The sequence below is a fragment of the Didymosphaeria variabile genome (assembly GCF_027946475.1).
Source record: "Didymosphaeria variabile strain IMI 356815 chromosome Unknown scaffold_8, whole genome shotgun sequence".
NCBI classification, from domain to species: Eukaryota; Fungi; Ascomycota; class Dothideomycetes; order Pleosporales; family Didymosphaeriaceae; genus Didymosphaeria; species Didymosphaeria variabile.
In genome coordinates this window covers 481,415-507,956 of record NW_026611627.1, presented here as the reverse complement: position 1 = coordinate 507,956, position 26,542 = coordinate 481,415, and the positions used below count along the sequence as shown (strand labels likewise).

Here is a 26,542-nt window from a genome sequence, read left to right as displayed (position 1 = left end):
CCCCACTCATCCCAACCTCCTTCCAACATCATACCTTTCACTAACATTGCACGCCTTGTAATAGAGTTCCTTGCGCATCGCAGCTGGTTCTTACTTGGAACCTGTTTGTCATTCGAGCTTGCATTTTCATACCTCAATGGCGGCCAATTGTCCTGTGATGAGCCGGTCCAAAGATGACCTGATCAACATTACAGAGATACTCCGGCAACGATGGGAAGACACTCCTGAAGACAATAGAGAGAGGCTAGAGCTTTGTTGGGGATACAACGATTGTGGAGATTGTCATCGTAGCGAAGGTCATTGCGGATGGTGTGCGATTGTGAGTCTATCTTCGCTCGATTCACTTCTGCCACTTTCTTCGCTTGTTCGCACAGTACAATTGCCGGATATCATATGCTTGATCATATCCTCAACTGAGTCCAAGTACACATGTCTTTCTTCCGTATTGTGCCTAACATACACCAGTCAAGCACTTGTCTGCCGCTGCCAATAGACCCTCTGTCGCGTGCCTTCCCTCTGCTATCCCCAACCAGATACAAATTCATATGCGCCACTGGACCCGAGCGCTTCGAGTTGCGTACCAGCGGTTTAGGATGCCAAGTGTCGACCATCACCTTCCTGACTTCCATAGTCACCATCTTCTGCACGTTGTTCGGTGTTCTAATTCTTTACCTCCTCGTTTATGCGGGTGATAGGCTCGGTTTCGTGCTAAAAGCTAAGAAAGGTGGCTGGATAGTTTATGGTGACGGGAGAGAGGGCGTTTGGGTCAGGAAGAGTGACAGCTGGGCACGATGGTGGAGGCGAGTTACTGGGCGACCTAGGGAGGATGAGATTCTCGAGGTCGATGGAGGGACGCGGGAGAGGAGTTGGTGGGCGTGGATGCATGGCTTTAGGCGTCGCGAGGGGAGGATCACAATTGATGAGAGCCGGCCGTTGCTGAGTTGAATGCGGTGCTTCGCCTTCACCTGCAGTTCACCACTTCGGTTTCCCCAGTAACGTCACAGCAAACACAGTGAGTGAGAGATATTCGAAGTATCGAAATAGTAGGCACGGTGCTTGTTACACCGGTGACCGCGGTTCTCGCTTAGTCAACCTCGCGCACTCCGCTCATATAACTTTCTCCCCCGCCCTGTTCTGAGCTTCTCTCTTTGTCTCAACGCGAGCTTCGAGCCTCTTTAGCAATCAAATCATCAGAACAGCCGCTGTTGGCTTTCGCCTATCGCCATGGGCCCCCGCAAATCCAAATATAAACATATACCTTCCACCCGCCCTCCACCCACGTACGAGGACAGCTTCTCCGACGAAGAGTCGATTCTCACCCCACCAAGCGACCCCGCGTTATCTCAGCCACTTTCAGAGACGCCCAACGGCTTTAAAGAGTATCCCACATGCTTGAAGTGTGATATGCCAGGCCACTACAGCCGCGACTGTCACAAGCAGTCAGCTTCGTCAAAGCCAGAGGTCTACTGTAGCTTCTGCGGACAGCAAGGCGTCACTTCTAAGGACTGTTGCCTACGAATGCCCCAGCTAAAGATGAAGCGTAGGAGCAGGAAGAACAAGTCAAAGCGTCCTGCCGCTGTCGATCTAGTAAGCGATGACGACGCTAGCACGTTAACGTTGACTGACTTGCGCAGACGCAAGACAAGAAGGTCGAGTCACTGGGTTCCGAGCAGATCAAGACTGCCACTGCTGAGAAAGCCGCTACAATCAACCCTGCCGTCTTCCGACCGTTGCGTCCATCAGATTTCCATTACCAACCGTTCTATCAATCAGATAACGGAAGCGAGCAAGCTAATATGAACGTCAACAACGGTACGGAACTTATATTGTAAGAGACTAGGAGAATCCTCGCTGACGCAGAAGACAGTTGAGACGGCCGTCAAACTTCGGGTTCCAGCCTTCCTCCATGGACTCGTGGACTCGCCCAGCAGCCGAGACCCCAACAAGGCAACAATGTCCAGCGACAAGCCTTCCTCTCATACCGGTCACCTAGAAGTTCAGAAAGACCAAGACAAGTCGCCTGCAGACACCCACAAGGCGTTGTCGGACCACCTGCCGTGGGAGCTCACCTTAGCCGAGTGGAAGCGAAAAGAAAACGTGGCACGACTTCGCAAGCAGTCTGAGAAAATGGGCTTCCAGTTCGCTGGTGAAGGTGCTGACAATATCGTTTCGAGCCCCACAACCAATTCAACCGATACGTCTAAGGCCACTGCTGCTTCCGATACCTTCTCTCCTTCTGAAGGCTGGCCTGGGGGTCTCGAGCTACGCAAGGATCACTTCCGCCGCCCTGTCGGGAAAGACGCCCTCCGTAGCAAGAAATTCTTACATCAAATGCTCAACCTTGGCGATGCTACGTCCGAAGCCGACGCCACGATTCTTCCTGCTGACGATGCTATTGTTGAAGACATATCTTACGGGAATGAGTACTATTGCGGCCGTCATCAACATCGCGGGTCCCAGCCATGCCCTGATTGCCGCAAGCTAATGGAGGCACGCAAGGCTGCGCTTGCCCAGCCTGAGGGCCTCGAATCGCACATGAATCGCAAGGGTCACCGCAAGATAATGGAGGCACGCAAGGCTGCGCTTGCCCGGCCGAATATAACTTGGAACGGTGAACACTGGGCTACCACACCGTGGGGCGCTTATGACTATGCGCAGAACTTCAATCAAGCTGGTCATGATGCTGGCAGCTCTAGTGACGTCGTCGGCAACCACAAAGACAACGTCAGCTCGAGTGACGATGCAACTGCTGCCCACGAGACGGTTCGCAACTGGGCTTGTAGTGGCGAACATTGGGGTAATTGCTGTACTTCCGCTGGGGACAAGAAGTGTGATCCCGGGGAGTGCGCATGTTGTGCCATCTCCCAACGTCCCTCAAAGCCCGAGCCATTGCAAAACCCAAGCGCCGCCTCCGTCTCTACCGACAGCCAAGATGACATATCCAAATGTCAAACATGGCCCGTTATGGATCCTCCTCCTGTCCCTTGGAGCCGCTTGCTTGACAACGAGCCTCCCCGGGTCCCTGTCCGTCATGATCTAGTCGTAACGTATTGGATCACCGTCGAGTCGGGGGAGCAGGAAATGCATATCCCGATCGAGCCTGAGCAAGTCGCTGGACCGGAGAAGGACATCATCAATACCGGAATGAAGGACGTCTGGCAGTGGGTTCAAGACAAGGGACTCGGGGACAAGGTCAGCTTGCAGGATGCGTTTGACCTAGCGCACAAGATGCACGGCGGGGCGACGAAAACTGGTGGAGGAGGCGACAAGAAACATGACAGCGCTACACACTCCAACAATGGCAATCAAGCTAGTTGTGACCCTTGGGCGCAGGGACAGCGCTCGAACAACCCGTTCGGCGAAGTCAGCCCTCGCGCTTCTACCGAGAAGGAGGACTTCGCCAACCTTATCTCGCACTGGGACGCTTATATTGAAAAGCATGCTAGCGATCGTTCGATTACAAGTGCGAGTGCTGCAGATGATGGTGGTGGCAAAAAGGATGATGGCGGTGGTTGGGGTCCAGATGGTGGTGGTTGGAGAGACGCTTCTGCTTGGGGCGCCTGAACTGCGATGCTGAACAGCATTGCTCGTCCCCTCCCTCTCTCTTGAGTGGCCCAGCAAGAGTTCAGCACAGACATGGCGCAACCATTCAAGAAGGTGGTGGGAGATCGTGGTCTTCTCACAAGGCAAGGTATCTACAAGAGTTTGTTTTCATGGCGGTGCTACAACTCGTGCGCAGTATCGTGGCAGATGCTCGAATCCCCTACGATACCGTTGCTTGAGATTGCGCACATGGCCTTATGGCAAGATCAACTTATAAAGTCGGTTTGGTAACCCGGAGTCTTGTATCTAGTATCTGGATTCTCCAGCTCCTATCCTCGGATAGAGACGAGGTAGTATCATAGATATTCAAACACTCACTACAAAATCCATCACCGTTCCATCAATTGTTACGTGTTACGCTTGACTGTTGTAGTTCTACCACATAGCCAATTCGAGGAGCCACGAGCAAACAAACGTACTATTATACATATCCGATGTAGCATCATGCCCCTGATCACTATTCTGGAAAGCCAGTGTCGGCCCTTCTGTATAGCGACCTTCTGCGACACGAATTTGTATCAGTTGCGCCCGCATGTCCCAAGGTTTGGGCGTTGAGATACAGAAGTACGAGGATCGGCTGTACCGGAGCTAATCCCGGGATCTAGACTGCGTAAAAGGTGATGGCGCCGGGAGAGGTACACCATATCTGGTGGAAGATAGCCAATAGCGGTGACAGAGGGTTCGTGCGAATAGCAATGCTTCGCGGTAACTCGACTTTGCAAAGAAGCCATCGAGTGAAGGTATCAAGCCTTCCCATCGTCCTCAATCTTCAAGTCATCCAGCTGTAACGGTCCCGTCTCGTCCTCCATTCCCACAAGGCCTATGAGCGCTTCATCATCGATGACATCCCTCATCTCTTGCTTCTTCTCCGGCTGCTGTCCGTGCGCACCCTTAAGCACGATTTTCCCCTTCGCACCCCCACCTATCTCCCCATTCCACTTCTTCACGTTCTTTTTCTCTTTCTTGGCATGCTCTTCACTCTTGAACTGGTAACCCCTGACTCTTGGGCCCTGCCCCGTCTTCTCCGGTAATTGCGGCTCGTAGAAAGCTTCGAAGGCTGCGACATCAGCATCGAAGGTGCCAGCCTCAATAGAGTTGCGAACGGAAGTGAAGAAGGATTCGACAACGGCATGGTTATGCACCTGGATTAGTGACCAGCCGAGCATCTCCTTGGCGGAGAGAAGGTGCTGGACATATGCGCGGTGGTGCTTAGTGCAAGCGTAGCATTGGCACTCTTTCGTCAAGGGCGTCACCGAGACGGCGTGATCGGCGTGCCACATGTCGATGCCTAGTGCCCGTCTTTCATTCCCATTTACCTTCTCGGGGGGCGGGAAGGTGAAGTCGAGGGCTATGCCGGCGTCGGTAGCGGCAGAGATGAATGGTACGGTCAAGATGTCCATGCCCAGGCTGATCTGGCGGAGCAGCTCGTGCGGACTAGCGGGGACATGGAACGATAGGCGCGGAAGGTGGTGCAAGGCGTCGGGCAAGTCGTCGAGCAGGTAGGCGTCGTAGATGGCCACGCCGCTGATGCTGTCCACCATGTCTTCTAGCAAGTGCTCGAGGTACCACGATTGTAGGTCCCGCTCGATGGGCAGTAATGGCGCGAAAATGTTGAACCGCGGCTCGCCTTTCCCAATGGCATTCCTTTTTGCTACCATATCGCGCAGCCATGCCTCAGTCCTATCACTCATCTTGTCTTTCCTCTTGATACCGATGGTTTCCTGGCCAAAGGGAATGTCTGCCATGCCAACCACAATGTCCGGTTGCAGCTTCCGCACTGCGGCGGTGTAATACTCGGAACTTATCGATCTGTTACCCACAGACGTCAACAAGCTTATCTCGGTGTTCGTATGCGGTGCAGGGGAGGGTATAGGTGGGGTGCGACGAGCGCCCAGAACGAGCGGCGTATCTTGCGGAAGGGCGACAAATTTGCGCAGCGCCTCGGGGACGTCATATTCGAAGATTGGAGGCGTTTTCTGGGGATGTTTCTCTACGACTGTGGTGTGGACATGTTAGTACGTGCAGTATGAGTTGAGATAGACTGAACGTACAGTCTTCCAATGCAACGTATACACCGTTGTTGCCAGCATATTTACGGAAGTTATCCGGCGATATATGCGGGATGACGCCACGCGACGTGTTCCCGAGAAACGCTGGTGTCAAGATGGGCTTCCTCCCAGGCACAGTCAAGCGACCCAAGCGCGGTGCGAGCGCGCCCGTGGTTTTCAAGAGCGCGAATTCGAGCATCTCGGGCGGGAGCTGCGACAGATCTGGTACTGGCGCGTCCTGAGACATGGTGCAACAGCACGTAAAGCAATTGACGGCCCCGGGAATCCGATTTCGCTCTTCTCAAGAAGTCACAACTATCCCAGAAAGAAGGTGTGGGATGTGACGTGGGGTACTCTGAGATGCTGATTCAGCACCAATTTCATCTGTGCGCTCACGTGATAGCGCGTCACCTCGGAATCCTTAACGTCTCACACTAATATCCATCATTCGTAAGGTACAACAAAGTTGAACGACGCCCACTTTCGCTGAGATCCAGCCCATCCATGATCTCATTCAGCGCATCATCTTGAATTCATCGTCGTCCCAAGTTGTCTGAGATTGAGCTAACTTCATGCTGACTTAACATACCGGTATACTAGTAAACAATGCTGACCTTTCGTTGCAGCTTTGTCGAGGCTCGAAGATGCATACATTGGCCTAACGTACTGAATCTTTGCTGACCTGACTACGCGGCACAGCAAGCAGGAGGATGCGAGCGTCCTCTTTCAATCCGGCAAAGATCACACAAGACCCCGCACCCAACCCATGCTCACAAGACCACCCTGCACAACACATATAACCAGCCAACGATGATTAAATGAAGCTACCCCGCCAGGTTAATCTCTGGTTTGTATGTACAGTGGGCTTCTTGCATCTTTGCGTGTCAAAGCCACAATTCGATCAAGTATGGCAGTAACATCGCCTTCGGAACATCAGAATGATGCTATGTAAGTTTGCGTGATACCGCCAGTGGAACAAGTTCTGACGCGCTCCAGCGCTAAGGAGCAGTCGCAACATGTCGAAGAGGTCGTGGAACCGAAGACTCATGAACACTACGCTCACGTTGATGAGACGATCGCAAGGAGAGTAGCCGCCAATGTAGACGACTTCATGGTATATGCCTTGTCATTCTGCTGGTCGAACTTTGTACTACCTCTGTGTAGACGCTCGTCGCCGAAGCAGACGCTGCGAACCAGCGCGAACGTGAAATGTCTCTCAAAACGGCTTTTAGGGTGTACCCGAAAGCGATCGCCTGGTCGATCGTGCTATCCTCGTGTCTCATCATGGAGGGATATGATACTTCGGTAGTGGGATCATGTAAGCAGGACCCTAGACAATGTTAGGGTTCACCTAACAACTATTGCAACAGATGCGGCATACCCAGCCTTCATGAATAGATTCGGGATCCTCGCCAAAGACGGCACACACCAGATCCCGCCAGATTGGCAGAATGGTATAAGCGGTGCACGAAACGCTGGCGAGATCATTGGCCTTCAGGTAGACCACCCTTGCAGGTACATATGATGAACAGAGCTCATTGAGGAATTTAGTTCGCCGGCATCCTCTCTGACCGCTTTGGATATCGATGGACCCTTATCCTCGGCCTCATTGTCTTGACCGGGCTAATCTTTATCCCCTTCTATGCCCATACCCTTACCACCTTCCTTGTTGGCAATCTCCTCATGGGCATCCCGTGGGGAGTATTCCAGACCATGACAACAGCCTATGCCGCGGAAGTCTGTCCCGTTCCATTGCGACACTATCTTACTTGCTTTGTCAACCTTTGTTGGATTATCGGTCAGTTCATCAAGGCGGGTGTATTGGTCGGATTTGTGGACAGAACGGATGAATGGGGATACAAAATCCCTTTCGCAATACAGTGGGTATGGCCGATTCCGATCGCTATCGGGATATACCTCGCTCCAGAGAGTCCGTGGTGGTATATACGTGCCGGGAAAAAGGCAGAAGCTGAAGTTTCGCTAAAGCGTCTCGCACGAAGCTCGGGCTTCTCGCAGAGAGATGCAGATGCGGCTATGGCCCGTAAGTCTTTGCTCTACCGCGCAGTGAGTGTCACTAAACAGCAAAGTCATGCTCTACACAGACGAGATGGAGAAGCAAGTACAATCTGGCACGCGCTACAGGGACTGCTTCAAGGGCGTGAACCTCCGCCGCACCGAGATCGTATGCATGACCTGGCTTGCGCAAACCATGTCGGGCACCGCTCTCGGTGGTCTCTCAGCATTCTTCTACGAACAAGCCGGGATCTCCGACCGTGACGCATTCAAGCTGAGCTGGGGACAGAGCGCCCTCGGTGCTGTAGGGACCATCGCGAGTTGGTTTGTCCTGAACAAAATTGGAAGAAAGACACTCATGTTCAGCGGCATGTGTGTAATATTTGTACTGCTTATGTGAGTCCATGGTCGCCATTCCCTCTTGATCCAGACTGAACAAGGGAACCAGAATCACAGGATGCATGGGGATTCCCAAAGAACAGACAACAGCAACGTCATGGGCAGCAGGGACAATGGTGCTCCTCATATCCGCCACGGCAGACTTCTCCATCGGCCCAATCGTGTATACCATTGTTTCAGAAATACCCTCTACCCGTCTTCGCGCGAAGTCCATCATCCTGTCACGCAATGTGTACAACGCGATCAACGTCGCTTTCGTGAACATTGTCTCCTTTCGCCAACTCAGTCCCCTGGCCTGGGATTGGGGTGCGAAAGCGGCATTCTTCTGGGCTGGCACGAATTTGCTGTTCAATGCTTGGATTTGGTTTCGCATGCGTAAGTAGTACCATTCTCCGAAAAGATAGTCAATGCTGACAAGGGGTAAAGCTGAAACAAAAGGGAGGACATACGCAGAGCTGGACATTCTTTTTACCAATGAGGTCCCGGCGAGGAGGTTCGCGAAGACAAAGATCGAGACGTTGGGAGAGGGAACCGAGGAGGTACAGAAGGAACAGGCAGAGCGTATCGCGGACGCATGACGTACCTCATGAACGAAGATTTAGGTGCTGATTCGATTCAATCATTCAATGCAATGTCATGGTCTACGTGGAAGCTAGAGGACTAGGTCACGGACGCACTCGGGAGGCGTTCCAATGATGTCTTGGATTGATCGAACATCTCCTACCCGCAGGTGATGTGTAGGTGCAGTAAGCATCCATTCGAAATATACTAGTCGTACCTTGCTGTAAAAAGAATCACTTCTACAGTCAGTCATTAACGCTACGTCTATTCTTAGTCGTCGCGAGGCTCGCTCACCCGCACACCATATCACCCACGTTCGTCCAGTCGAGCTAATACCATACGCCACCCGGCACATCTGATCCCTCACCCCATACTCGGATTCAATCTTTGAATGCGCACGTCCACTCTCTCGGCTCTGGCAAAGGCGCGGTATTCGGGATATTCGAACTCTCCCTGAACTCCACAATCTGTCTCTCTCCATTGACCGTTGCCACCCGTGCAAAAGCAGCATCCGAAAACCTGCAATCATCACCTTAGCCCCATGCACAAGCTTGAAACAACTAAACGCACCAAAGATCCTTCTTCAAATAATTGTGGTACCCGCCCTCCCAGCCGATCAGGTAAGCAAGGCCACCGATACCATTAGCGTCAGGTACGGCAAGTGTGCTGGTCAATCCGTGCTCGAAGTGTGCGAAGGTCTTGCCGATGGTGGCGTTGAAGGACTTGTACAGATTTAGCCAGCCACTGTCTACCCAACGTATTAAGATGAGCAACGTGTGGAGGAATCGCAGGTTAAGGTCTCTTACAGTCGTAGTGGGTATTGTTGAATGTGGCTAAGAGCGAAGGACAAAATGTATCGGCGAAGGCTTTGTCCCAGGCGCCGTTGCTTGGGATGGGAAAGAGGCCTAGCGGTAGGTCAGTATTATGAACGCAGCTCGCAGATGCAGGGAGAGTGTCTTACGGGTTACCTGGCACTCGGTCCAAAGCTGGAGGCTGACGCTAGCGTTAAGGCCTGGGTCGCCTTGGAGGACGCAAGGATCGGTTGAAGCAGTACTCTCGCGGGGCACGAAGCCTACGCTCTTGGGTGGCGACATTGCGAAGGCATTGGGAAGCGAGGCGAACAGTGTTACTACAACTGTACATGGCCACGCGATGAGTACCGCGTAGCAAAGTATGGAAGCTTGAGACCAAGTTTCATCACTTACAGGTACAGAGCAGCAGTCGCATGTTGGTAATTGGTTGTATAGGGTTGTCGAAAGTAGAGTTTGCTGAGAGTTAGGTATCGCGAGAGGAACTTGTTGGAAGACATGACAGAGCAAACGGGATGCTGCACGTCATGACGTAAATGTCCTGGTCTACTCATTGGGAAGGTACAGGGCGGTAGAGAAAACCTAATAATAAAAGTGCCTAGGTACAGAAACATCAACGTGCATGCTTCGTCATCTGCGCAACCACCAGGGAGGAAAACTCTACTGTCGCCGGTGGACATGCGTCGACGATGCCTTGGATGTTGTTAGTTGAGCAAAGTCTTTCCTGTAGATTGGGGACTTACCTGGTGCGAAGGGTACAACAGCGTATCCGCGACCACTACGTTCTCCCGTCTCCCAGCTGCGAACACAATGACTTCGGCAACGTCATCCGGTGTGAGCGGATCACATCCACTGTTAAGAATCAGAATCAGCTCAAAACCGGGTCACGGAACTTACGCATAGACTGCATCCGCCTTATCCTTGTCGAACCGATACCGGATATCGTTAAATTCCTGCAAGTTATCAGCGAAGCAAATCGCGTGCAGGAGCGAAGCACGTACAGTCAGTACCTGGCCGGGATCCACGGTCATGACGCGGATCCGCGTATCGATCAGTTCTTTGCGCAGCGACTCTGTAAATGCCCTGATTGCCCCTTTACTAGAGCAGTAAATCTCCTACTGTTAGCTCTTCTTTCATCCACTTTCAAGCTAGTAAAAGAGCACTCACAGTACCACCCGCATAAGGCTCTCTCCCCGCCATACTCCCCAACATGATAATGTCGCCTTTCCCACCCTCAGGCCGCTTCTTGAAAATCGAGAGTATAGCTTGTGTCATGTGAATCACGCCCATTACGTTAGTTGCGTACACGCTTGTTATTACATCAATTGGTACGTCGGGTGGTCGTTCTACGCCGGACATAAAGCCCCTACACCACCACTCTCAGCACACCTCTTTAGTCGAGTAACGCACTTACGCGTTATTGACGAGGACATCAACCTCTTTGAACTCCTCGTCCAAGTTCTCGAACATCGCATCAATAGCCTCCTTCTTACTGACATCGAGCTTTCTGATGCACACCTTAACCCCATCACCGACTTCTTCCTGGATCTGGCTCTTGACTTCGTGCAGACGGTCGAGACGGCGTGCTGTGAGAACCAATTTAAGGTTGTCGGGTGACGTGCGCGCAAATTCGAGGGCGGTACTGCGACCAATGCCGGAGGAGGCTCCTGTGATAAGGACGGTCTTGCCATTCAGGTTGCGTTGCAGTGATGTTGAGGGAGGCATGTTGCAACAATAAGTGAGCTTAAATGAGACACCAGACAAAGGAAGGCGTTCCAACTGAGGAGCCTGAAAGATGTAGAGGTACGACAGGTAGAGATTAAGCTTTGGATATGTAAAGTGTGGGGAAGTGGAGTCATAGGTTCGGGGTCGATGGCTAACCCAATTTGGCTACGTCATGGAATTTATATGCAGGAACCTTCAACGCCATATCGGCCTTAAGCGTATCCGCAAAGCTCAGGAAAATTTCAGATACATCTTGCAAGCTATCCTCCTAAGACTTTATTCCTATGCATGCACCTCCATGCTGTCCGCCTCCTCTTGAAGTCACTGTTCCTCATCCCCGAAGACCTGATTCCTCCCGCTCTCTTTCCGCACACACACATCATTGACCTTTAGTCCCCACTCCAGCTTCCCTTCCACCTCCGCCAATTTCCTCTGCCATATGAGAAATCCCTGCACGTCGAAACATAGCCTGTTCAACCTCAACGGCATGTACGTCGTCTCTAGCGCAATTTGATGGCATGTCGCGAACAGTCCTGTCCCAAGTTGGGAGAAGTCGAATCGCAAGGCGGCGGTATCGTAACGAAGGTGCTTGTCGGGGTTGGTAAGAGCGTATTTCCAGATTTCGAGGCGAATTTCTGGGGGAAGGGAGAGCAGGCGAGATTCAGTGTTGGAGCGGCTGCCATACTGGGCGTCGACGGGGCCGAGGATCTTCGGATGTGTTTTCTTACGTCGACGAAGAGGCGTTTTAGTGACACCACTTGGAGAGTGGGGCTTTAGTGCTGAGGCATCGCTCAAGGCGGGTTTGCGGATTCTGTCGTGGCTCCTGGAGTGACTTGTTGGCTTTACGGTTCGTGCCATGCTGGTGGTCTTCCGTAACAGATTGGTAGGGTTGTGATGGCTTGACGGTGCGCAGAAGCGAACGAGGTCTGGTTGACGAGAAGGTTGTGATCGCAAGACAGTTGAAGGCTGCGAGTGAAGATGATCGCTTATTATGCGGTGCTGAACAATAGCAGGCCGGTGATGTGCGGTGAATGGTACCCACTCGTGCTCATACGGCGCAGGGAGCGAAGGTGAGTGAAAGTGAACTGACACCAGCCCAAAACGTTCCATGAGTGGAACTATGGTACGGTGAATCGACCGGTCGAACAATCCCGCGGTCGTATGTTCGCTTAGTGGTGGGGCCTGCCTACGTGAATATGAAGGGCGGAAGGCGCGCGAACGCAATTGACTCCATCGCATCGCGGAACCTGTTCGCTGCTCACCAGCCGTGTACATGAAGTGGCGCGAGCAGATCTCATGGATACGTCGCTTCCAATGATGGCACCACCGCCAGAAATGCTTCGAAACGTTCGCCAACATCCAAATCACACCCTAGCTTCTGTTGAGGGTTCATACGACTACTCCACTTCGCTGACCGAGAAGCTGGCTTTCTTCAAACTCGATCTTCTTCACGTGCGCGCCTGGTATGACGACCAAGCCAACATAGCGGCTATTCCAGTTGACCGCCGCTGACGGATTCCCAGACTCTTCAACAGCTTTGCGAATGACCTCTGCTGATGGTGCGCGGTACTCATAGGTGAGAGCAAGGATGATGTTGCGGCCCTATCGTGCGATGAGCGATGAGCATAATGGATAGAAACTTGACCGTAATAATGTATGCATGATATCCTCGGGGTGGCTGAGAAAAGCTACGTTCTAAGGAGGCTTACCTTATCGGTGCATTTCATCTGTCCGCCGAAGACGCGGCCATCGGAGGTGTGGATGCGCAGCGGCTGGCCGATGAACTGAGAGACGTAAGAGGTAGCCTCACTGTTGTCCATGGTGGCGGTATGTGTTGTTTTCAAAACTAGCACCGAATCTGCGGCAATGTGTCCGATGTAGCAGAGACGGAAAGGAAGCCACGTGAGTGGGCGATGTCGGTGCGTTTATGTTCCAGGCTTGGCGCGTTTGTTCCGTTTGGCCAAAAGTTTTGGCGGTTCTCATACTTCGCGGCCAGTGCCTCGTAAGAGCATCCGTCACAACACAATGCATTCAATACGGCGGAATTTTCGTGCGGCGCTCCTCGACAGCAGCCAGATAGCTTTCCTTGCCAATGGCTCGCGGCGCGCCTTCTCGCGAAGTACCGCCCTTCACCGCGGCGCACTCCCTGTCTTCGTCGAAGCCTCGTCGCCCGAGCTCTCGCAGCTTCTCTCTACGCTGAACTCCAAAGTGCTTCTTCCTCATCACCTCACGCCGGAGCAAGAGAAGCTCGTCTTCAAGCCCGAGAATCGCGCAAAGCTCGAGCAGGAGCCCATCGAGATTACTCTCGGCGACGTCACGCTCCCCCTCGAACACCTCGACCGTAACAAGGACATTCCTGCCTACAAGGTCCACCTCCGCACCATCGTCAAGGCGAGCAAGACGCCTGAGGACTGGGAAAATGTTGTGCGCGCCTTAGAAGGCTACGCCAATGCCGGCTTGCGTCTGCGAGCGGAGCAAATGGCCATGGTTGTGCGACTTCTGAACAGGGCGGGCCTGCAGCATCTAGTTCTGAAGTTGGTCCAGAGGGCCAAGGCGACAGGCTTGAGGCTGAGGAACTTCGACCTCATCATCGCCGTGCTGCGCAGTGCAAGGGACAAGGCGTGGCAAGCGGGCTGGGAGAAGGAGGACCTCAAGAAGGCCCTGAGCATGGCCGAGCAGGTCGTCGAGCTCATGGACAATGAAGAGCACCTGGGCAACCCCAAACTAACACAAGAAGACTTTCGTACACACCCGGCCGTCGTTGCCGTGCCCTTGGAAATGGCCGCCGAGCTTGCATACCGGCACGAGGGGGACGCGGACAAGGTCAAGCGATACGCTCTGCGCTTGATGAATGCCTTGAAGCAGAAAGATTTCTTGGCTGTAGGTAATCCCCATCCTCTCTGGTGACATCACGCTGACGATTGCAGGCCGATATTGAGAAGATAGAAGCCTCTGCCGCGACGACCGAAGCCGATTACCGAAAACCTTACTTACAGACCAAAGCCCTCACTACATTGCACAACAACTTGAGCACTCTCATTCCCATCTGGAACGCACTCAGCACTGCACGCACAGTTTTGGACACCGAGATGCCCATGGCGGACGACGCAGAACGCATGCAGCGGCAGTTACGCGAGGTTCTTCGGAAGGGCGAGGATGCTATGGAACTGCTAAGGCACAGAGAGAATGCAGAAATCGCGAGTGGGGATCCTAATAGCTATGCGGGATACGTGAAGAGAGCAATCCAGGCTTGTGAGGAGGATACAGAGGAGTCGGAGGAATAGTCAGCAGAAGAAAAAGGCCGGTAAGGGGTGCTGTACAATAGCTTGTTGGATATACGCATTTAGTTGTAAGAGTAGAGTGTCGAGGACCACACCAAGAGCCATCCATCGGCGCAATGTATAACATTCAGGCAGGAACATACGCTATTACGATAATTTCTATCGTGGACTTTTTCGGGCCATCATACTCCTATTACCCTTCACCTTCGCCCGTTAAGCAAAATAATCCCTCTAAGCATCATGTTCGACTACTGTGCGAACGGCCCTGAGCTTGCTTACCGGGCAACTCGAAAAACACCCTGAGAAGACTAGCGAGCACCGTTCACCGGTTGTCTCGGAGGCCGACAATATTGGCTCTCCAACGCTAGACTTACTATACCTTCGAAAATTACCACTTAAGTTACGCGATCTGTCGCCTTCTTCCTATGCACGCGCTGTCATCTCCAAGGCAGCAATGACGGCATGCTGCATGGCCTTGTAGCAAGGCTGAGACTAGTACTCTTTGAATGGAACTCTGGTATCGTACACACACAGTTGTCGAGACTCTCATTGTGTTGTCATTGTGTTGATGCTCCGAAGACATTCAATCGACCGCGATCTCTAGTGCAGCAACAAATGACCGTTCCACAAATCTATGACCATGGCGTCTCCCGCAAATCTCGGTGCTCGAGAAGACACCCAACCCAATCTTCGCAATCCTCTCACATGATAGTGCATCGAAGTGGAGGCGATCACCCTAGGCGCGTACAAGCTAGCTGATACACACCAACTTGCCGAAGCTGGCACTCATAGTGAAGGTCTCTGTTGTATCATAAGGTGGTCTCTGTCACATAATAGGAGGTTATACTAAACAATAAAATGATGTTCTTGCACCTGACTTGCTCAGCTATTTACTCAGTCATATAACATGTCTACAAGCATCTACAACCAGCAGTCGAAAGTAATGATCCACACGATCTAGGCAAAGTTTATGCGCGTAGGATGATTTTGAGTTCCCTATTTAGTACCTGACTGGGTGATAGGGTGATATTGGTGCAGTTGTCCCTAAGCTTCAATTCACCCAGCCAATCACGGGGAGCTCTCCGCAGCCAATAGGACCTCTTATGTAGCGATTCTATAGGGCAGAGATTGACCAAGGTAGCACTAGACGTACTACACCCCGTAGAGTTGGTAGGCGAGTCATTCTTTTGGTGTATTGAGAGCAGTATGCACGATGATGTGCCCTGCATATGGTATATCTTACTTCCGAAGGTGCTGTGTAACGGGGGCGTAAAGAGCGTAGTGACGAAATGCCTACATGTAAGAGGGGCAAAACTCTCCCTCCTACCCTCCATTTCTAGATCCGGGAGCTCCGCGATTGCGACTTTACTTCGCAGTATTGCGTCGCTTTCTGCGTGATCCTAGTCTGTGCAATGCGGGGTACCCTTTCGGTAGCGACTGCGCTCGTTGCAGGAATCGGAACGCCCGGCCATGCATCAGATCCAAACGCGTTCGGACCACCAGAGTTCGACGTCGCGAAGGCGCTGCTGGATAATGGCGTCGACGTGTCGACTGTTCCGGCGTTGTCGGGATATCCACTTGCTACAGGAACAAATGCATGCGAGACTGCTGTAAGCGTCCATTTTCCTACAGTGCTGTTCCAAATACCGTGTGTCAACTCAGGAGGCCATACAGTGTTCAAGCTTAAATCAATCGCACTGTTTGGATTGAACTGACACCAGTCTCCAGTGTACATCTCTCCGACACCTTTTTGGCAGCAAGATCCTTACGCAGAACACTTCCGCTTATGATACCTTCACGGGCTCGTACTGGTCTGCACAACAAGCCTCTGTGGACCCTCGTTGCATTTTCACTCCCAACACAGCCAAAGACGTATCAAGTCTCGTTCTGATAGCTAGGCTCACGCGATGCCCTTTCGCGGTCAAAAGTGGAGGCCACGCAGCGTTTGCAGGTGCAAGTAGCATCGATGGCGGTATCACAGTTTCGTTCGAGAGCATGAAGAACATAAAACTATCAGAGGACAAGAGAATCGCAAGCATCGAGCCTGGAAACACATGGTTCGATGCGTACCACGCCCTTGAATCAGATAATCTCGCGGTCATTGGGGGCCGCGTCGCTGCCATCGGCGTAGGAGGACTGACCCTAGGTGGAGGAATATCCTTCTACTCAAGTCAGTATGGCTGGGCATGCGACAATGTGGCTTCCTTTGAAGTGGTGACAGCATCCGGCGCTATCATCACGGCTTCGCCAACGAGCCACGCAGACTTGTACTGGAGTTTACGTGGGGGCGGTAACAACTTCGGCATCGTGACCAGGTTCAACCTCGAGACCATTCCGCAGAGCCTGATGTGGGGAGGCTCACGAATACTCCTTGAACCTCAATTCCCCGCTGCAATCGACGCCTTCTCCAACCTCGGCGTCAACTCACCCCAAGACGTCGCCGCGGCCCAAATCCTCTCGTTCGTATATTATCAGAATACCAAGAGCGCGTCGGCAGACTTGCAGCACGCGAAGCCTATTGCGAACGCCTCCATCTTCTCTGAGTACCTCGCTATCCCAGCTACAAGTGATACTACGAGCGTCCGCACACTGGCCAATCTAACCCTGGATTTCAACAACAAGAATCCAAACGGCTTGCGCGAAAGCTACTGGACGGCGACCTTCAAGCTAGACAGGGACTTTACGGCGTTCATCAAAGACGTGTTCTTTGAAGAAGTCTTGTCCATCGCTGACGCCGACGCGCTGATACCCGCAATCACGCTACAAGTCATCACCATCCCCATGTTGCGCAACTTCGCCAAACACGGCGGTAACGCACTTGGCTTATCGAAGGAGGACGGGCCGTTCCTCCTGATCGATTCGAGTACGATGTGGGCGGATGAGGCGGACGATGAGCGGATTCTAAGGACGCATCGGAGGATCATTGAGAGGTCGGTGGAGGAGGCGAAGAAGAGGGGGCTCTTTGTCGAGTACATCTACATGAACTATGCGAGCCAGTTCCAGGATGTCATCCCGAGTTATGGGGCAGAGAACCACGCGAGGTTGAAAGCTGTGGCGAAGAAGTACGACCCCCAAGGCGTGTTTCAGGTGTTGCAGCCTGGGTACTTCAAGTTGGACGGCGTGTCGTCACGATATAGGGAGTGAGTGTCATGAAGTGTTGAGTCATGATGCTTGTAGAAGGCGAAACTGGACAATGTGGCGCTCGTGTTTGTCTCGTGGGGTGACATAGCCTATCGAAAGGACGTGTACACGGCTCGCGCAGCGTAATGCATGTGCGAAAGCTTGAGGAAATACCCATGTGGAAATCCCGACGATCTGTTGGTTTGCCTCAACTATCCTTGCGCCATCCGAACTCAACAATTAGGCGGTGAGCAACGTACGAGCCGCGTCTGCACCCATGACGCTCGTAGCGCGGGGCCCCACTCTTCTGGGGAAATACATTGCTACTGGCGCTACTGGCGCAAGCAAACATAGATAATTGCGACACTGAGGCAAAGGGAATGTTGGAGGTACTTGATCACGCGTACCGTTTGCGATTCCTTCGTAGTTCCAAGGTCCAGATAGGCGAGCACGTGGGGCGCAGTTGGCGCTATGGGCCGGCCTGTCAGAAATGTACTTGACGTCATAATGAGGTTCGCGAGCCGCCATGTAACTGACTGCAGCTTTGTGCGCCCGTCCAGTTTCGCATCAGGCTGCGCGGCGGTGAAGGCAAGGCTGTTTAAGGCTGTCGAGTATGCAGAAAGAGCTCAATAGATGCAGACATGATGAAATCGATGTCGTTCTAAATTTCCGCAAGATCCTGCAACTAAGAAAACATACACGGCGCGTCCTGGGTCAACGCGCGCCGTACCGCAATGTACCCGCGGTGAAGGAAGCGAAGTCAAGTCGAGCGGGGCGGGAAGGGCACGTGCGCCTGGCGCTAATGAAGCTCGTTATCGGTGCGTTCTTCAAAAAGCCTGTCGCGCGGTCCCTTGCCTCAACATCGTCTCGGACAAAAACTAACATACAATGCCTCTAGATCCAAAAGATGAGCCCTTTCCCTACAAGCAGCTCATCATCGTCGGTGCGTATCGCTCCACGTTTCAGCGCCACAAGCCCCGCTCGAAGCTGATAGGTGGAGCACAGGAATATGCCGATTCTCCGAGCCCCTTGCGTTCAACTCCATCCTGGCGTACTCGTACGTCATGGTAAAAGATTTGGGCATTCATGAGAAAGATGCATCCTTTTACTCGGGTTTGCTCCTCTCAGCGTATGCTGTTGCAGAAGCCATCACCGCGCTGGGCTGGGGCGCCATTTCCGATGTTTATGGCAGGAAGCCCGTGGCGCTGGTCGGCTTGGCGGGCGTGGCTCTGAGCAGCCTTGCGTTCGGCTTTGCGAAGACGTACTGGGTTGCTCTGCTGGCACGCTTTGTCGGCGGCGCGTTGAACGGAAATGTTGCCATCATGCAGACTATGGTGCAGGAAATGGTCAAGAATCCGGCGCACGAGCGTGAGTATCGACGTCGACGCGGGATTAAAGTGAAGCTAATCGGGAACAGCAAAGGCATACGCCACGCAACCATTTGTTTGGACGCTCGGTGGTATCATTGGATCGGCCATGGGTGGTTTCCTTGCGCAGCCTGCGAAATACTACCCCGGCACGTTCTCTGAGGATGGTATCTTTGGGAGGTATCCGTATTTGCTACCCAACGTCGTAGCAGCCCTCGGAATCGTTTTGGCCATCGTCCAGGGTATCCTTTTCTTGGAAGAGACGCTGCCCGAGCAGGAAGAGCCTGAAGAGACGACACAAGCGGCCCTCATCGAACCCACCATCAACGAGCGAGCTCCTTTGCTCTCGAACGGTCATTCGACGTTGCCTCGAGATGCTGGACGAGCTCGCGATCGCAGCTCGTTAACCCGTGCCTCTGTCTCGCGCGCCTCCCGCTCACGAGCATTCTCTGGTGGTAGCTTCCGTGCCCGCTCGTTCTCCATTGTGGACGGCCTGCGCCAAATCCGCAAGAAGCCTTCATTCATGGAAGATGGTATGCCGTCAGCCATTGACCAGCGGTTTGATATCCGTCGAGACTCTTTCGGTACGATGCACAGCATCAAAATTGCGCACCATGAGGTCCTTCCCGCGCCCATCACTCGTCCCGATCCCACGGGCCCGAAGAAGACGTTCAACCGAACAGTCGTCATGCTCACGCTCGCCTTGACCATCATCGCTTTCCACCAGATGGCGTACATCACCAACTTACCCGTCTATCTCCTCGATGAATCCGCCAAGGACGGCATCGACTTCACCGGCGGCTTGGGTCTCGATCTCCACGACGTAGGCACTTTCCTCGCCGTCAACGGCCTGATCGCGCTGTTCACACAGGGCGTCATCTTCCCGTTCTTCGTGGAGAAAGTAGGCGTCTGGAATACCTTCGTCAGCATGATCGTCCTATACCCGACGACCTACCTCATCGTCCCCTTCATCAGCGCGCTCCCGGAAAAGCTCGTCTCGCCTGGCGTTTACCTCTCGCTCTTCCTACAGGGCTTGTTCGGTATCCTCGTCTTCCCGTGCGCTCTCATCCTGCTCAAAAATGCAACGCCCTCGCCGCTCGTGCTGGGCCGCGTCAACGGCGCAGCAATGTCGGCGTGCTGTCTTGCACGAACCGTTTCCAGCCCGCTTGTGGGTGTTGTGTACGCCACGGGAGGCAGCGCAGCGGCGTGGTTCTTCCTAGCTGCGTGCGCAGTCGTCGGAGCGTTGCAGTTAATCTGGGTGCCCAAGGAACACGTGGACAAGATCAAGGTGGAGAACATAGTCAAGGACGCCGTGCACGAGGCTATTCACCCGCACCATTCCCATCCCCACATCAGCGACACGGATAGCGTGGCGGTCGCGGACTACGATGATTGAAACGGTGTTGGGCGCTTCTTTGGATAAAAGGAATCTAAGGGGTTGGGTCGGTGGAAGCTGAATAGGAGCGACGGGTGGTATAATATCTCCAGGATCCTTTTGATTTCCTCTCCTCTTGATCTATCTCTTGGTCACGCATGATACGGGAGATGCTTTCGTTACGAGCATGTCTTACTGCGGGCGTTCTTCGGGATTTTTGTGTACCTGCGGCATATCATGGCATGGCATTTGTTGCGTTTGCTCTCTCTCTCTCATGGCTTGCTTCTTCGGCATCATTACGGAGCGGGAACGTACGCATCTCATCGGACGTGGTCACTTCACATCACGCACACTTCATCATTGCATTTCCCTTCCACTTCTCTCCACGTCTGCCATACTGCGCGAATGCTCACTCCACTGTCCCACTCCAGCGTAGCAGCAGCGCAGTCTTTCCCTGTGCCACGTCGTCCTCGCATTTTCTTTGCGCAACCTCGCGTGCCAGAGCGCGCCGACTGCGTCGCACAGAGAGGCGTTCACGTCACGAAGATCCCGAGGGTCCGAAGCGGCGTCGGGACGCGCGAGGCGTTGGAGCGGCGCCGATCTCATGTGATGTCGTGCATGGGGGCGCGCATCAGCGTTGTGGTACGCGGCGCGCGCGTGTGTTGTGCGACGTCGTGCTACGTGCTAGGCTTGGGCGTTGTCTTGGACACATGTAAGACACATGTAGACCTATGCTGAGGGGCTGTAGAGATGAGATGGCGAGGCGTAATTATGGTGGGGTTGATGTGATACAGTAGCCGTGGTTCTTGGAGTGACTCAGTAAGCCTACAGTAGGCAAGTTGGCTGGGATGCGGTTGGAAGGCGCAGGTGAGGTGTCAAGGGGCGTAGAGTGGAGTGTGAAGGCGTCCAGCTCTGTTTTCGCTGACTGAGATGGTTTTCGTGAATGATCCAGGTGATGTGTCTGCTGCTGGAAGTGAGTCGGATGCAATCAGTCTTACTATAGAATTTGGAGGCGGGCGTGGGTATGTGATCAGCTTTACTCCGCTTTGACGACGTGTGGACTACAGATCCAAGCAGAGAGACCCGAATGCGCGTGGCAGCATGCGATTGGGAGGGCGAAGGTGAACCAATAGATATACTCGGGTTGATGCGAGTTTGCTGGCTGGTATCGTCCTTTGCGCCTTCCTGCCATCTATAGCGCAGCAATGTCGTGTTTTCACAAGTGTTTCTCGCAGAGCTCTTAGCGTGACGTTGTTGGACACTGCCTTGGTACACTCAGTGGATACTCGTGAACTCGCTCAAATGTGCTCAACCGTGCGTGTATAAGAACAATACGCGTACCTTGCTCTCTACGCAAAGAATGATTCTACACCTGTTCGAACTTGTCCCTTGTCTGATTGCTACCAGCTGCCTCCTGACCTCGAGCATGCTGTGCGTCTTTCCCTGCGTTCGCCTTCCAGCGCCACCCGGTGTAGCTGTGGCTCACGGCTGATGACCGACGTGCCTGCTCGTCGTACGGCATCAGCCCCTCTCTGCGCAGGCGTTGTTGTGCTCCCATGCCAGCATCCAGCACCCGGCTGACGAGCCAACGATACTTCTCCTCGGCTGCGGCAACTCGGCAAGCCCCATGTCTACACGAGATTTAGGACCCTTTGGCCCACAAATAGGACTCTGGTCAGTAACAGGGACCTTGTTATCGAAAACGAAAACTGGGTGCTCGTGAAGCCGGTCTAAAATAGTCGGGACATTTGGCCGATCGTGCGCCTGGTTCGCAGCGGCACCGAGTGGGATCTCAGGAGAGCACCTCAGGAGAGCAAGCCGTCTTGCCGTCCACCGCGTACACGAGCAGATGATGCATACCAAGAGTGGTACCTAAGCAAAACCAAGAATCCCTTCCGGCCGACAACACATGCAAATTGAATTTACGGTACGACAGTCCACAGAATGTTGCGGGGTCCGCAGACTCCGCTCTGGGCTGAAAACACCACCCTTTGCGCGCAGGGGCTGCATCGTCAGATACTCACCGCTACGAGAGCAAGGCCGACCCCATGACCCTCTTGCCCTACTGTAGCCTCTCCTAGGCAGCGCATCCCACAAACGTTCTGCCGACGTCACTCAGGATAACCACCGAGGACAACCCCGCACTTTGTGCATTCACGATCTAACTCCAACGCCGAGAGCCGTCCGTATTAGGCAATAATTATTGGATCCTTCGACGTGGCATTTCTTACTACTGGCCGCCTACAGCGTGGCCGATAGTTGGGTCTTGACGTTGTCACGTTGCATTTGTTCAGTGTCGATTCAAGGGTACCGGGGGCTAGTGGTGAGCTGATCGATAGCAGCTGGTATTTTTGGAAGTACCGGGCGCAAAGCTTGTTCTGGCGTAGCGGCATGTCATTGGCCGCCTTGTGGGAGAGGCAGCTGTTGTCAGCACGCAGCAGGAGAATACTCTGCTGTCGCGCTCGTATGGGTGAATTGGACGGTAAGCTCGGAGGGAGACGCTGAGCAACTGGCGATGTGACTGAGCCGCAGACGTCGCCTACTGAACGCCTTCTTCCTTAGAATCGGCGATCGTCGGATCGGCGCAGTGTGCGCTGAAGTCGGAAGGACAACAGCGTTGCTTGTCCGCTGCATCGTGGCTTCAGCGCTATCGTGTAGTGAAATTGCATCTGACGAGGCGCTCGCCAGATCAGGTCACCACCAGGCGACGCACGTGCGGGCGGAAGCTGATTATTTCCGCAGCGCTCCTGAGTGAAGGCTGCTCTTCGAGAAGCAGAGAAGAGTGCGTGTGAGAAACGGGGCAGTGCATACCCTGCAATTACCAGACGGCACAAGATGTGGAGTGGGGATCCTTCGAACGGTTTGGTGGCTCAAATCTCGCGAACCGGCAACCCGAGTCTCTGCATCCGGGCTTTCAGGGCGCAGGTCGCTGCAAGCTGAGGCGATCCCTGCACCTTGTCTGCCGGACGCAGGCAAGCGCCACGCGGTGTGAGGTCGTGGCGCTCTTACGCCAATATCGAAAGCTGCTGCTCTAAGCCTAATCCATGCGCAGCGCTTTGGACCCGCGCGCGACTAGGGGTACAAGACCGGAATGGCCTGGGGAGCTGGCATGGACCAGCGTCGTATCGCAGCGTTCAAAGGAGATTGGGATGGATATAAGATTTCCTCGTCCCCTTCCGCTTCCGTTTTCACTCTTTGTCCAACGCCCTTGCAAGTCCTTGCAGAGCAGCCATTCGTTTAACCATCTAAGAAACCATTCACTTGGTAATTTTTAATTCGACCTTGAAAGTCGCACCCTGGACACTGAGGACCAATTCACACCACCATGACCAAGTTCGCCTTCCTCGGCCTCGCGGCCGGCGCATCTGCCGCTGTGCTCTCCATCCCCTCGCTGCCCATCCCCACCGGTGGCCCCAAGCTCGACGTCAACATCTTCAACACCCATGAGATCATGACCCTCTCCCTCTCCGACATCACCGAAATGGTTGCCAACCAGACCGATGCTCCCACACCCGAGCCCGAGTTCGACACCTTCGCCGCCGCTGCCACCTGCAGCAGCGTGAGGGTCCGCACCGAGTGGCACGACAGCTCAGACACCACCAAGCAAAACTTTGTAAACGGTGTCAAGTGCCTGCTTGGCAAGGCTTCCAAGGGCAACTACCCCGGCTCAAAGAACCGCTACGAAGACTTCGTGCAGGTCCACCAGACCGTTACCGACAACGTGCACAACAACCGCAAGTTCATCGTGTGGCACCGCGCCTTCCTGTGGGCTTTCGAGCAGGTCATGAGGGACGAGTGCGGTTTCACCGACACCATCCCCTGGTTCGACGAGACCAAGTATGCGGGCAAGTTCTCGCAGTCTTCCATCTTCTCCGACAAGTGGCTCGGTGCCATCAACCTCGGCGGAAACTGCGTCACCAATGGCGTAAGTGCACACCTACTGAATTCTCGAGGGATGTACGACTGACCTGCCACAGCAATTCGCCAACCTGGCCTTGAACATCGGTCCCAGCACGGCCCAGTTCAACCAGTACCACTGCCTTGCCCGCAACGGCAACGCGGCCGACACGGCCAACACCAACAACAACATCGTCAACGGCTGCAGGGCGTTGAAGGACTACCAGGACTTCGCCAAGTGCGCTGAGCAGGGCGCGCACGCCTACGGCCACAACGGCATCGGCGGCGTCATGCGCGACGTCTATGCCTCTCCCGGCGACCCCATCTTCTGGCTCCACCACGGCATGGTCGACCGCCACTTCCGCATCTGGCAAAACGACGACTCTTCCCGCACCGGCTACATCGACGGCACCGGCCCCGGGGGTGCCGCCCTCACCATGGACACGGACATCTTCCTCAACGGCCTCAAGCCCAACATGAAGGTCAGGGATGTCATGAACACCATCGCCTCGCCCATGTGCTACAAGTACAACTACTAGACTCTGCTACGAACCCTTTCGTTTCGTTTCGCATCTTTCTTGACTAGACAAATACCATTCACATGTTTCTTACCGCTCCTTACTAGCGTTTTCGCACTTCTGATCTTCCTTTGCATATTGAATCGAATCGAGGAAAAATGATTGATTGATTGATTGGGGATTAAACGGGTGTTTCGAATACCTTGCATCGTTCATGCGGTCATATGATATGGCATTTGGGGGCAAAAGGGTGCCTAGGCTGGCATACCCGTACCATACATAAAGACACTACGTCGTTAAATTCTAATACATAATTGAGCAAGTCTACGTGCGGTGCCTCAAGTGCGCGTCTCCGCAGCTGCTCGACGGACGCTACCCTGCCCCTAACAACGTGGTGCCTGACTACCCACCCACCCACCACGCAGCGCACGCACTAAAGCCAGGCACCGCCGTACTACCACGGTTCCTTCGCGTGCGCCACGCGCGCCACCCTGCATGTGATAATCCCTCTCATCTCGCGCGTTTGCGTCATGCCTCCCAGAGACAAGCTTTCTCATCTCGCGGCGGCAGCGGTTGTCTCGGACTCCTGGCACAGGCTGGCAGGTGTCAAACAGCGGCGGGGGTTCGAGATTGACAGGTCGCGGCGGCGGGAGGCGGTTGAAACGGGGCGTCAGGTTGTGTGGGGCTGGCTAATCACGGACGGACTATTGCGAAACGTGCATGCGGGCAGGGAGGCAGGCTGCAGGCGGGCAAGCGAGAGATAGCATACCGCTGTAGATTGAAACGAGGGGTGGGATGGGATGGGATGGGATGGGATGGGAAGGGATGAGCCAGTGGAGGAGAGATTCGGAAAGCGGCATTGAAACGAGACGAGATATTTGCGTGCGCCGGGTGGATATGCTGCGTGTGGATGGATGGCGGCGGTAGACGCGCGCGAGAGGCAGTGAGTGTGTGTTGTTTTTGCGGTGTTGCTTTGCTTTGTCGGCTGGACTGGAGCCCTGGTCTCGGCGAACGTGATGCGCGTACAAGGGTGATCGCAATTTCCAAGTCCGTACGCCGCTCCTGCACAATCGTCGCCACAGCGAGCACTGTATTTTGCGAATTTGTTATTTCCGGTCTGCATGTGTGTTCGATTGCTCGTTCTCTTTGTCCGCGAAGTAAGCATCGTGTGATCCAGATCATCAAGTTCCTAACATTCCCATGTGATAGGACCCGCGAGTCTGGAAGGATCCCGGAACAATGACCGATTTGATGGAAGGCGATTTGGGTCGGCTTTCAAGGGACTTATCGATAGGTAGGCACGGAGCCTGGGTCTTCCTGGAAGAGTTTGCCTAACTTAGAACGTCTGCATACGGGCAATGGGTGGCTGTTTGATCTGGAATACCTTTCAAGGTGTTCATCGACACGTAGTCGTAGAGCCTTCCTGGAAGAGTTTGCCTCTCTTGAATGTCTGCATACGGGCACTGGCGGCTGTTCCATGCGCCGGTACGGCCTGTTCATGACGTTGTGACGAAATCAAAATGCCGGCGCTTCCGCTGAGCTTGCAAGGGAATCGCGGTGTCTGCAATTTTGACAACATTCAACGATTTTGCGGCATGTATCTACAACCTTGACAGAGCCGCACTTGCCGAGGGTCCTGGAAGTAAACCCGCAAGAACGTGGGGATCGATCTGGTAAGGCTTTTGATGATCGTAAAGATACATTTTTAGGAATGTTTGCTCATGGGAATTGTCGCAAGTCAAGTCAAAGAGATGCTAGAGCTTCATTTTCGAACAAACACAATCGAGGACAAGGTGAACCGCCATTTATTTATATGGTATGCGGGG

At 53.7% G+C, this 26,542-nt stretch overlaps 11 protein-coding genes across 11 annotated transcripts; 7 read left to right on the top strand and 4 right to left on the bottom strand.

Moving 5' to 3' along the window:
* Positions 1-1,224: 1,224 nt before the first annotated feature.
* N0V89_010398 (uncharacterized protein) lies at positions 1,225-3,564 on the top strand (the record flags this gene model as incomplete). Its single annotated transcript, XM_056219142.1, has 3 exons — positions 1,225-1,587; positions 1,635-1,812; positions 1,841-3,564. 3 exons carry the CDS (start codon positions 1,225-1,227, stop codon positions 3,562-3,564), a joined length of 2,265 nt encoding a protein of 754 aa, XP_056066269.1.
* Positions 3,565-4,346: 782 nt separating this feature from the next.
* N0V89_010397 (uncharacterized protein) lies at positions 4,347-5,898 on the bottom strand (the record flags this gene model as incomplete). Its single annotated transcript, XM_056219141.1, has 2 exons — positions 4,347-5,599; positions 5,655-5,898. 2 exons carry the CDS (start codon positions 5,896-5,898, stop codon positions 4,347-4,349), a joined length of 1,497 nt encoding a protein of 498 aa, XP_056066268.1.
* A 660-nt stretch (positions 5,899-6,558) lies between these two features.
* N0V89_010396 (uncharacterized protein) lies at positions 6,559-8,064 on the top strand (the record flags this gene model as incomplete). Its single annotated transcript, XM_056219140.1, has 6 exons — positions 6,559-6,599; positions 6,648-6,765; positions 6,816-6,914; positions 6,961-7,149; positions 7,203-7,692; positions 7,739-8,064. 6 exons carry the CDS (start codon positions 6,559-6,561, stop codon positions 8,062-8,064), a joined length of 1,263 nt encoding a protein of 420 aa, XP_056066267.1.
* A 112-nt stretch (positions 8,065-8,176) lies between these two features.
* On the top strand, positions 8,177-8,641 carry N0V89_010395 (uncharacterized protein; the record flags this gene model as incomplete). Its single annotated transcript, XM_056219139.1, has 2 exons — positions 8,177-8,438; positions 8,490-8,641. The coding sequence occupies 2 exons, from the start codon at positions 8,177-8,179 to the stop codon at positions 8,639-8,641; spliced, it is 414 nt and encodes a 137-aa protein (XP_056066266.1).
* Positions 8,642-9,004: 363 nt separating this feature from the next.
* N0V89_010394 (uncharacterized protein) lies at positions 9,005-9,718 on the bottom strand (the record flags this gene model as incomplete). Its single annotated transcript, XM_056219138.1, has 4 exons — positions 9,005-9,143; positions 9,195-9,372; positions 9,431-9,529; positions 9,586-9,718. 4 exons carry the CDS (start codon positions 9,716-9,718, stop codon positions 9,005-9,007), a joined length of 549 nt encoding a protein of 182 aa, XP_056066265.1.
* A 375-nt stretch (positions 9,719-10,093) lies between these two features.
* Positions 10,094-11,158, bottom strand: N0V89_010393 (uncharacterized protein; the record flags this gene model as incomplete). The annotated part of the gene is made up of 6 exons (XM_056219137.1): positions 10,094-10,126; positions 10,177-10,285; positions 10,331-10,386; positions 10,435-10,548; positions 10,601-10,799; positions 10,848-11,158. The coding sequence occupies 6 exons, from the start codon at positions 11,156-11,158 to the stop codon at positions 10,094-10,096; spliced, it is 822 nt and encodes a 273-aa protein (XP_056066264.1).
* A 1,389-nt stretch (positions 11,159-12,547) lies between these two features.
* Positions 12,548-12,978, bottom strand: N0V89_010392 (uncharacterized protein; the record flags this gene model as incomplete). The annotated part of the gene is made up of 2 exons (XM_056219136.1): positions 12,548-12,760; positions 12,868-12,978. The coding sequence occupies 2 exons, from the start codon at positions 12,976-12,978 to the stop codon at positions 12,548-12,550; spliced, it is 324 nt and encodes a 107-aa protein (XP_056066263.1).
* A 205-nt stretch (positions 12,979-13,183) lies between these two features.
* N0V89_010391 (uncharacterized protein) lies at positions 13,184-14,442 on the top strand (the record flags this gene model as incomplete). The annotated part of the gene is made up of 2 exons (XM_056219135.1): positions 13,184-14,038; positions 14,086-14,442. The coding sequence occupies 2 exons, from the start codon at positions 13,184-13,186 to the stop codon at positions 14,440-14,442; spliced, it is 1,212 nt and encodes a 403-aa protein (XP_056066262.1).
* Positions 14,443-16,405: 1,963 nt separating this feature from the next.
* N0V89_010390 (uncharacterized protein) lies at positions 16,406-17,583 on the top strand (the record flags this gene model as incomplete). The annotated part of the gene is made up of 2 exons (XM_056219134.1): positions 16,406-16,411; positions 16,432-17,583. 2 exons carry the CDS (start codon positions 16,406-16,408, stop codon positions 17,581-17,583), a joined length of 1,158 nt encoding a protein of 385 aa, XP_056066261.1.
* An 864-nt stretch (positions 17,584-18,447) lies between these two features.
* N0V89_010389 (uncharacterized protein) lies at positions 18,448-20,322 on the top strand (the record flags this gene model as incomplete). Its single annotated transcript, XM_056219133.1, has 3 exons — positions 18,448-18,502; positions 18,565-18,927; positions 18,977-20,322. The coding sequence occupies 3 exons, from the start codon at positions 18,448-18,450 to the stop codon at positions 20,320-20,322; spliced, it is 1,764 nt and encodes a 587-aa protein (XP_056066260.1).
* Positions 20,323-23,626: 3,304 nt separating this feature from the next.
* Positions 23,627-24,737, top strand: N0V89_010388 (uncharacterized protein; the record flags this gene model as incomplete). The annotated part of the gene is made up of 2 exons (XM_056219132.1): positions 23,627-24,226; positions 24,279-24,737. The coding sequence occupies 2 exons, from the start codon at positions 23,627-23,629 to the stop codon at positions 24,735-24,737; spliced, it is 1,059 nt and encodes a 352-aa protein (XP_056066259.1).
* Between the last annotated feature and the right edge of the window lie 1,805 nt (positions 24,738-26,542).